Here is a 9,424-nt window from a genome sequence, read left to right as displayed (position 1 = left end):
TTGGAAACTTATGAGAAGGTACCTGGGGCGGGGCTGGGGGGTTGTAACCTGCTCTTGCTTTGGCTTTTAATTCCAGCTGCCCTTTTTTTTTTTTTTTTTTTTTTTTTTTTTTTTTTTTTTTTTTTTTTTGCAAACATGCGCCCGGAGTTTCTTAAACTGCTCTGGGTTTCGATTCAAACTCAGGAGGCATTGTGTTTAACTTTACTCCCCAGCTTTGCAAGTTTCGGTGAAAAAAAAAACAAAACTATCCTCTTTGCAGGATTTCATTGCAGCGGGGAGAGGGGTTAATACGGGATATTCTTAATTGCAGACAAATTCTAAGAAGTGAATCCCGCACCGCAGCGCGTTCCGCTTCCTATGCGTGATCCCCAAATCTAGCAACTCAGAGCAAAACGCGATCAAGAGCATGAAGCTCCAGGTCCCTTTTCGCTGCACTTTCAAGACAACTTGTTGCTGGTTCTTTCTCCTCCCCTCCCCACTGTTTCCCCGCCTCGGTCCCTAGAGCTGATGGACAGAAATCACTACCCAACCCTCGACTCCCGTCCCTCCTCCCGGGACCAACGATTGGTCTCCTGGGAAGACTAGAGTAAGGGGGTAGGAGGGGAAGGATTTCCCTCACAGCCTGGGGTTTGGGGACCTGGGAAGTAAGAGTTGGAGGGACTCAGTTCTCCGCGTGAGTGAGCCGGCAGCGGCGGAGTCCCACGAGCTGGGAGGGCTTATCCTCTTCCGCTGCGGCTCCCGCAGGGACCGCACCGGACACTGCCCATCCTTCTGGCCCAGTCCCAGTTACTGGGGGACTCAGCAGGCAGAGTGCGGTGTTCTTGGCACTTTACGAAGGTGTCTTTTTTAGCCTGCCTGAGGACTGACTGCACGCTTTTCAGACTGACCTGTCTGAGCCCTCACACCGGGATCATGCACCCAGGCAGAACCCCAGAGGTCGCTACCCGCGCGCGCCGGACAGCCAACTCCGCCAGCTCTCAGCCAAAACTTGTTCCGCCACCCAGTCTGCTGCTGCTTCTCCTATCACTGGTAAGCCGCATCTCGGCACAGCTCGCCGTGGGTGACCGAGCATTGCTGTCTCCGGGTCTCGCGGGGGCTGCGGGGGTTCCTTCCGAGGAGGCCATAGTGATGGCGAATCGCGGACTCAGGGTGCCTTTCGGGCGTGAAGTGTGGCTCGATCCGCTGCACGACCTAGTGTTGCAGGTGCAGCCAGGGGACCGCTGCGCGGTGACTGTGCTAGACAACGACGCGCTGGCTCAGAGGCCCGGCCGCCTGAGTCCCAAGCGCTTCCCCTGCGACTTTGGCCCAGGAGAGGTGCGCTATTCCCACCTGGGTGCGCGCAGCCCGTCGCGGGACCGCGTGCGACTGCAGCTGCGCTATGACGCTCCTGGAGGGGCAGTAGTGCTACCACTGGTCCTGGAGGTGGAAGTAGTCTTCACCCAACTGGAGATTGTGACTCGGAACTTGCCTCTGGTCGTGGAAGAACTGCTGGGGACCAGCAATGCCCTGGACGCGCGGAGCTTGGAGTTTGCCTACCAGTCGGAGACCGAGGAGTGTCGCGTGGGCATCCTGACGGGCTTGAGTGCGCTGCCTCGCTATGGAGAACTCCTCCACTATCCGCAGGTCCCTGGAGAAGCCAGAGAAGGAAGTACCTCGGAGCCTCTCTTGATGGACTGCAAAGCTTTTCAGGAGCTAGGTGTGCGCTACCGTCACACAGCCCCCAGTCGTTCACCCAACAGAGATTGGGTACCCATGGTGGTGGAGCTGCGTTCACGAGGGGCTCCTCTTGGCAGCCCTGCTCTAAAACGCGAGCACTTCCAGGTGCTAGTGAGGATCCGAGGAGGGGCTGAGAACACCGCACCTAAGCCCAGTTTTGTGGCCATGATGATGATGGAGGTGGACCAGTTTGTACTGACCGCCCTGACTCCAGACATGCTGGCAGCTGAGGATGCCGAGTCTACCCCTGACCTATTGATCTTCAACCTCACTGCTCCCTTACAGCCCGGCCAGGGTTACTTGGTGAGCACCGATGACCGCAGCCTACCCCTCTCCTCCTTCACTCAGAGAGATCTGCACCTTCTGAAGATAGCCTACCAGCCCCCTTCTGAAGACTCTAACCAGGAGCGACTCTTTGAACTGGAGCTAGAAGTAGTGGACCCAGAAGGAGCAGCCTCCGATCCTTTTGCTTTCATGGTAGTGGTGAAGCCTATGAACACACTGGCTCCGGTGGTCACACGAAACACTGGTCTTATTCTGTACGAAGGTCAGTCTCGGCCTCTCACAGGTCCTGCAGGCAGTGGACCACAAAACTTGGTCATCAGTGATGAGGATGACCTAGAAGCAGTGCGACTGGAAGTGGTGGCTGGGCTCCGGCATGGTCACCTTGTCATTCTGGGGGCTCCCAGCAGCAACTCTGCTCCTAAGACTTTTACAGTGGCAGAGCTAGCAGCTGGCCATGTGGTTTACCAGCATGATGACAAAGATGGTTCACTGAGTGACAACCTGGTGCTCCGCATGGTGGATGGAGGAGGCAGACACCAGGTGCAGTTCCTGTTCCCCATCACTTTAGTGCCTGTGGATGACCAGCCACCTGTCCTGAATGCCAACACTGGACTGACATTGGCAGAAGGTGAAACAGTGCCTATCCCACCGATTGCTCTGAGTGCAACTGACATAGATTCTGATGACTCTCTGCTGCTTTTTGTGCTGGAATCACCCTCCTCAACTGCAGGGCATCTGCTTCTCCGCCAAACTCATCCTCCCCAAGAGGAGCAGGAGCTGATCAGTGGCCTTTGGAGGAAGCAGGGGGCATATTATGAACGAACAGTGACAGAGTGGCAGCAGAAAGACATAACAGAAGGGCGGCTCTTCTATAGACACTCTGGGCCCCATAGTCCTGGCCCAGTGATGGACCAGTTTACATTTAGAGTTCAGGATAACCATGACCCCCCTAATCAATCTGGACTACAGAAGTTTGTCATACGTATTCATCCTGTGGATCGCCTCCCTCCAGAGCTGGTCAGTGGCTGTCCCCTTCGGATGGTGGTGCAGGAATCCCAGCTCACACCACTGAGGAAGAAGTGGCTGCGCTACACTGATCTGGACACTGATGATAGAGAACTCCGTTACACCGTGACCCAGCCCCCTGTGGACACCGATGAAAACCACTCACCAGTCCCACTGGGCACCTTGGTCCTGACTGATTACCCATCCACTGTGGTGACCCATTTTACCCAAGCCCAGATCAATCACCATAAAATTGCATACAAACCCCCAGGTCAAGAACTGGGAGTGGCTGCTCGAGTGGCCCAGTTCCAGTTCCAGGTGGAGGACCGAGCTGGGAATGTGGCTCCTGGTACCTTCACCCTTTACTTGCAGCCCGTGGACAACCAGCCACCTGATATCCTCAACACTGGCTTTACTATTCAGGAGAAGGGCCACCACATCCTAAGTGAGACTGAGTTGCATGTGAGTGATGTAGACACTGATATGGCCCACATCATTTTTACCCTCACACAGGCACCCAAACATGGCCACATGCAAGTGTCCGGACAGACACTGCATGTAGGAGAGCTCTTCCACTTGGAGGACATAAAACAGGGGCGAATTTCCTATACTCATAATGGAGATGAGTCCTTGACTGATAGCTGCTCCTTGGAGGTCAGTGACAGACACCATGTGGTGCCTATCACTCTCAGAGTAAATGTCCGGCCAGTGGACCAGGAGGTGCCCATGCTGAGCCTTCCTACAGGTACTCTGGAGTCCTATCTAGACGTCTTAGAAAACGGAGCTACTGAAATCACCACCAGTGTTATTAAGGGGACTGATGAACACACTGATGATTTGATGCTGACTTTCCTCTTGGAAGATCCACCCTTGTATGGAGAAATCCTGGTCAATGGAGCTCCAGCAGAGCAGTTCACCCAAAAGGACCTCTTGGAGGGCTCCGTTGTCTATGCCCACACCAGTGGTGAGATTGGCCTGTTGCCCAAAGGAGACTCTTTCAACCTGAGCCTGTCAGAAAAGTCTCAAGAATGGAGAATGGGTGGCAATACTATTCAAGGTGTCACGGTGTGGGTAACCATCCTCCCTGTGGACAGCCAGGCCCCAGAAATTTCTGTGGGTGAACAGTTTACGGTAATGGAAGGTGATAAAGGTGTTATAACCTCGATGCACATCAGCGCTGAAGATATTGACTCCCTGAATGATGACCTCCTGTGCACAATCGTTATTCAGCCAACCTCAGGCTATGTCGAAAACATTTCTCCAGCCCCAGGCTCTGAGAAGTCCAGGGCAGGGATTGCCATAAGTGCCTTCACTCTGAAAGATCTCAGGCAGGGCCACATTAACTATGTCCAGAGTGTCCACAAAGGGGTGGAACCTGTGGAGGACCGGTTTGTATTTCGTTGCTCTGATGGCATTAACTTTTCCGAGAGACATTTTTTCCCCATTGTAATCATCCCTACCAATGATGAAAAGCCAGAAATGTTTATGAGAGAATTTATAGTCATGGAAGGTATGAGTCTGGTGATTGATACGCCCATCCTCAATGCTGCTGATGCTGACATCCCCCCGGATGACTTAACCTTCACTATTACCCGATTTCCCACTCATGGGCACATCATGAACCAGCAGGTAAATGGCACGGTTCTTGTCGAAAGCTTCACCTTGGATCAGATCATAGAGAGTTCCAGCATTATTTATGAGCATGATGACTCCGAGACCCAGGAAGACAGTTTTGTGATCAAGTTAACGGATGGTGAGCACTCTCTGGAAAAGGTGGCCCTCATCATGATCCTCCCTGTGGATGACGAGACCCCCAGGATGGCCATCAATAATGGACTGGAGATAGAAATTGGGGAAACCAAAGTCATCAACAACAAAATATTAATGGCCACTGATTTGGACTCTGAAGACAAATCCTTGGCTTATATCATTCGTTATGGGCCAGGACATGGTGTATTACAGAGGCGAAAACTTACAGGTGCCTTTGAAAATATCACACTGGGCATGAATTTTACCCAGGATGAAGTGGACAGAAACTTAATTCAGTATGTCCATTTTGGGCAAGAGGGCATCCGGGACCTAATTAAATTTGATGTGACTGATGGAATAAACGCCCTCATTGATCGATACTTTTATGTGTCCATTGGGAGTGTTGACATTGTCTTCCCTGATGTGATTAGTAAGGGGGTGTCCTTGAAGGAAGGTGGTAAAGTCACCCTCACAACAGACCTACTAAGCACAAGTGACTTGAACAGCCCCGATGAAAACTTGGTTTTTACCATCACGAGGGCCCCCATGAGAGGTCACCTAGAGTGCACTGACCAACCTGGAGTGTCCATCGCATCTTTCACTCAGCTCCAATTGGCTGGCAACAAAATCTACTACATCCACACAGCTGACGATGAGGTGAAGATGGACAGCTTTGAGTTTCAAGTCACTGACGGGCGTAACCCTGTCTTCCGAACGTTCCGTATCTCCATTAGTGATGTGGACAACAAAAAGCCAGTGGTCACCATCCATAACTTGGTTGTCAGCGAAGGTGAAAACAAGCTGATCACGCCCTTTGAACTCACTGTTGAAGACAGAGATACTCCCGACAAACTCCTGAAATTCACTGTCACCCAGGTGCCTGTTCATGGTCATCTCGTTTTCAATAATACCAAACCTGCCACGGCTTTTACCAAGCAAGACTTGAATGAAAACTTAATCAGCTACAAGCATGATGGCACAGAGTCGAGTGAAGACAGCTTCTCCTTCACGGTGACCGATGGCACCCATACAGACTTCTATGTTTTCCCAGATACAGTGTTTGAAACGAGGAGACCTCAAGTGATGAAGATCCAGATCTTACCTGTTGACAATAGTGTCCCCCAAATTGCAGTGAATAAAGGGGCCTCTGTGCTTCGCAATCTGGCCACTGGTCACTTGGGGTTCATGATCACAAGCAAAATATTGAAAGTGGAGGATAGAGACAGCCTGCACTTCTCTCTGAAGTTTACTGTGACAGAGGCACCTCGACATGGATATCTCTTCAACCTGGATAAAGGCAACCACAGCATCACTCAGTTTACTCAAGGTATGTTTCCTTTGCTTTCCTTATACCCAAAGGACATTCCAGGTCTTATTTCCTGAGAGTGTGGCCATCCCTGAAAGCCTATAAGTAGAGCATTGAGTTAGGGTCCAAGGGAAGAGAAGGGAGAAAAGAAAAGGGAAAAATAACTGTATACTTACTTTCTTACAAAAACAGCTGCCTTGCTGTAAGATGTACCATGACAGTGACCTTTATTAGAGAGAGTACTGATATATTTCAATAGTAGCAAGTTATGTTGCCAAAGTAGGGGCAGGATTGGTGAAATAAAATTGAAGCAGACTTTCCAATTCTGCTGCATTAGCCACTGCTATCCTCTGAGCATCCTCTGTTTCATATGCTATGAATGCTTCATGAAGCATTTCAACACTTTATAGCTAGAGTAGCTCGCTAAATTGTATTTATTCAGATTATTATCATTATTAATGAGCATCCAAATAAACCTTTAAATTTGTGTTACTTTGATTAATGCTGAAGAGCATCACTGATACTATTGTGGTTGCTAGGAACTTTGTAACTGAAAGAAAAAAACACATATGTTCACATTTACATGGAGACTTTCACAATTCTCTTATAATATTTCATGACTCAGGCAAACACCTGTCCAAAGACATAACAGATAAACACCCATCTAGAGTTACAACAAGTTATATGAGTTAGAATTATATGTGATAACACAGGATATACTGACTGGGAAGATACACCCAAGAAAAGGAGATTATATTACACTTATAAGAAGACAATGTATTCGTCACCAAACTGTACACCTGTTTCATTATTTAGAACCTGAAGATATGTAAACAAGATTAATAGTACACAGAGGAAATCATTTTTGAGCCCTCTCTCTGGCCTGTTTCAAACACCAGTTGCCTCAAGCTCCTTTGTTCTTGAGGTAACAGGGTTTTTCTAACCTGAATTTCCCTGGTGGGTGGACACAGTCTGAGACAGGAAGGGCAGGTGACCTGTGCTGGGTTATTCAGTGAGAGAAGGGACAAGTCCATTCAGTGTGCCAGCTTGGGAGTTAGGACTCTGTTCTCTAGAACGTGCATTACAAAGGCATTTGGGTTGCTTTCATGAAAACCTCACCATGTCAGAAAGGAAATCAGATCTACCATTTGTGGGCTCTGTGGGCAGAGATGGAGTTTAACCCCAGGGCATCCCAGTGGGGGTGTTCTTTTCCTACAACAGTGTTCTGCTCTTAGATAACAAATACTTTAATAAACATGGATGTAGCAAAACGTAGTGTTCAAGTGAGCTGCTTCTCTCTTTGATGCTGGCAAGTAGCCTCACACTCCAACCTCCTGATTCTTGGCTGAAAGCCTGAATGTATCCCAGGGCCTGCAGGGACAGGAAAACCCCAGAGTGCCAAGTGTCACACCAGACCAGCAGGAAACTTTTGTGTGAAGGCTTTCTGAGGATGGGGATGCCATGCAATCCTACACTGGTTCATTTTCATGGAAAGTGAAAAGGATGAAAGGAATATATTAGAGGACAGAAAATGTACTTCAAATCCCTCTCCAGACCTGAAATGAGAATCTGATTTTTCAGAGAATTTTTTTTAAAGAATTTTTGGATGAAGACAAGCAAATGATTTGAGTTCTACAGACCAAATCCAGCAGCTCAAAATATTGGAATGTTATTTCTTAAATGTTCAACCCTAAAAATTATGCCACTTTATTCTAGGCAGTTGTTCTATTTCTCACTGATTTTGAATTATCTTCACTAACTTTTGTGGGTTTTTTGTTTTTTGGTTTTTTTTGTTTTTTTTGGTAGATGTAGAGTAGTTACAAGTTTGTTGCAAATAGAGATTCTCTTTTTAGGGGGAAAAGTTAGATTTTTTAAGGGAAGTCATTACATTGCAATACAAACTCAAATATCGACTAGAAAAACTGTTGGTTTTAATTTAGTCACACAGCACTCACATGAACAAGTTGAGGCTGGAGTTTACTTCATAGCAGTTATTTATGGAGATTAGATAAGCAATTAAAAATGGAGAAAGCTTCATCAGAGAACTGCTAGAGCAGCTCTTCCAGTAGGAGAAAGAAAGCAGAGGAAGGACTGTGCTGTCTTTTAATTTGTTTTTGCTTTGTCTTTATCATCTAGGGATAAGCTAAACTATATTTTGATGGATTTTTCAGTGCACTGACTTGAATCAATTTTGCACAGATAGCCAGAGAAAATTTTTATGTTGATTGACCAAGTGGTTCCTAGGAGAAAAAGAAGAAGAATTGATTTGTAAAATTTTAATTGGAGTTCATTATAAGGAAAAATTAACAGTGTCCAATGAATCAGATTAGGAAAATTATCATTATTTTGTGGTATGGGGGTCGGAACTCAGGGCCTCATGCATGCTAGGCAAGTGCTCTATCTCTGAGCTACAGCCACAGTCAAAATTATTTATTTATTTCGAACTTTACAACTTTCCCAAGGTGCCCCCACCCTCCTTCTAGCCAACACCTCACACCAGGTCTGAATCACATGTCTTAAAAACCTGGATTTTTTTTTTAATTTGCAGTAGGTACATAATGATACACTGTGTGGGATAATTTATAAATCAGTTTCAGTAAAGTGGAAATGTCCCCAAAGAGTTTGAACCAGATGTGGTTACCAGACATGTTAATGAACTTACAATAGAAAAGACAGAATGATTGTGTGGGTAAACTGAAAATAAATGTAATTGCATGTTTAACCATTAGAAGAAACCCTGGTTAATTCCTAGATGCTTGCTTGAAGAAGATAGCACTTTAACTTTTGAGTTTTTATCTTCTTAGGACTTGGGTGCCTTAAGAAAGCTAGAGTTAAGGCATATTTACAGTATGTTTATGTTATTTCCAGAGGCACCTGGAGGATAACAATATTTTGCCCAAAGTACTTATTTGGGATTTAAAAAGCCTCTTCTTAAACTATAAATTAGTATCAAAGTTTCAGGAAAAATTAAAAGAATTTTGTTAAGTTCCAATTAATCAATAACACATTCACTGGTTTGGAAGGGAAACATGACACCTGAGTGTCATATTGCATTCATATTCTCTTTTTCTTAAAAAAGAAAAGTTCTGAAAAATCAGTTTTGAAGCAATTATTTGTTTCAATGACACTGTCTCCAAAATACTGTATTTTTGCCTAAGAAATCATTGACACCAATGTGGGATGTGCTAAGCAGGGCTTTTCTTTCTTTCTTTCTTTCTTTCTTTCTTTCTTTCTTTCTTTCTTTCTTTCTTTCTTTCTTTCTTATCTCCTAGTAAAACTTTTACATTTTCTTATAAAATTTAAGAAAAGGTGAAAATACTGGAAAGAGTCTTCCCCCACGGCCCAAAGCTGTTTTCTCCCATG

The 9,424-nt window shown here is 46.5% G+C and overlaps 1 protein-coding gene across 1 annotated transcript in view; it reads left to right on the top strand.

Moving 5' to 3' along the window:
- Positions 1-596: 596 nt before the first annotated feature.
- The window catches only part of Frem2 (FRAS1 related extracellular matrix 2), a 168,254-nt gene continuing 159,426 nt past the window's right edge, over positions 597-9,424 (top strand). Inside the window, exon 1 of the mRNA XM_005330232.5 lies at positions 597-6,082. Coding sequence (XP_005330289.2) covers positions 913-6,082 — 5,170 coding nt within the window. The 5' untranslated portion in view covers positions 597-912. The remainder of the gene's footprint in view (positions 6,083-9,424) is intronic.

Source organism: Ictidomys tridecemlineatus, chromosome 6 (genome assembly GCF_052094955.1).
Source record: "Ictidomys tridecemlineatus isolate mIctTri1 chromosome 6, mIctTri1.hap1, whole genome shotgun sequence".
NCBI classification, from domain to species: Eukaryota; Metazoa; Chordata; class Mammalia; order Rodentia; family Sciuridae; genus Ictidomys; species Ictidomys tridecemlineatus.
The sequence above is the reverse complement of the archived record's forward strand: the minus strand, read 5'-3'. Positions and strand labels throughout refer to the sequence as shown.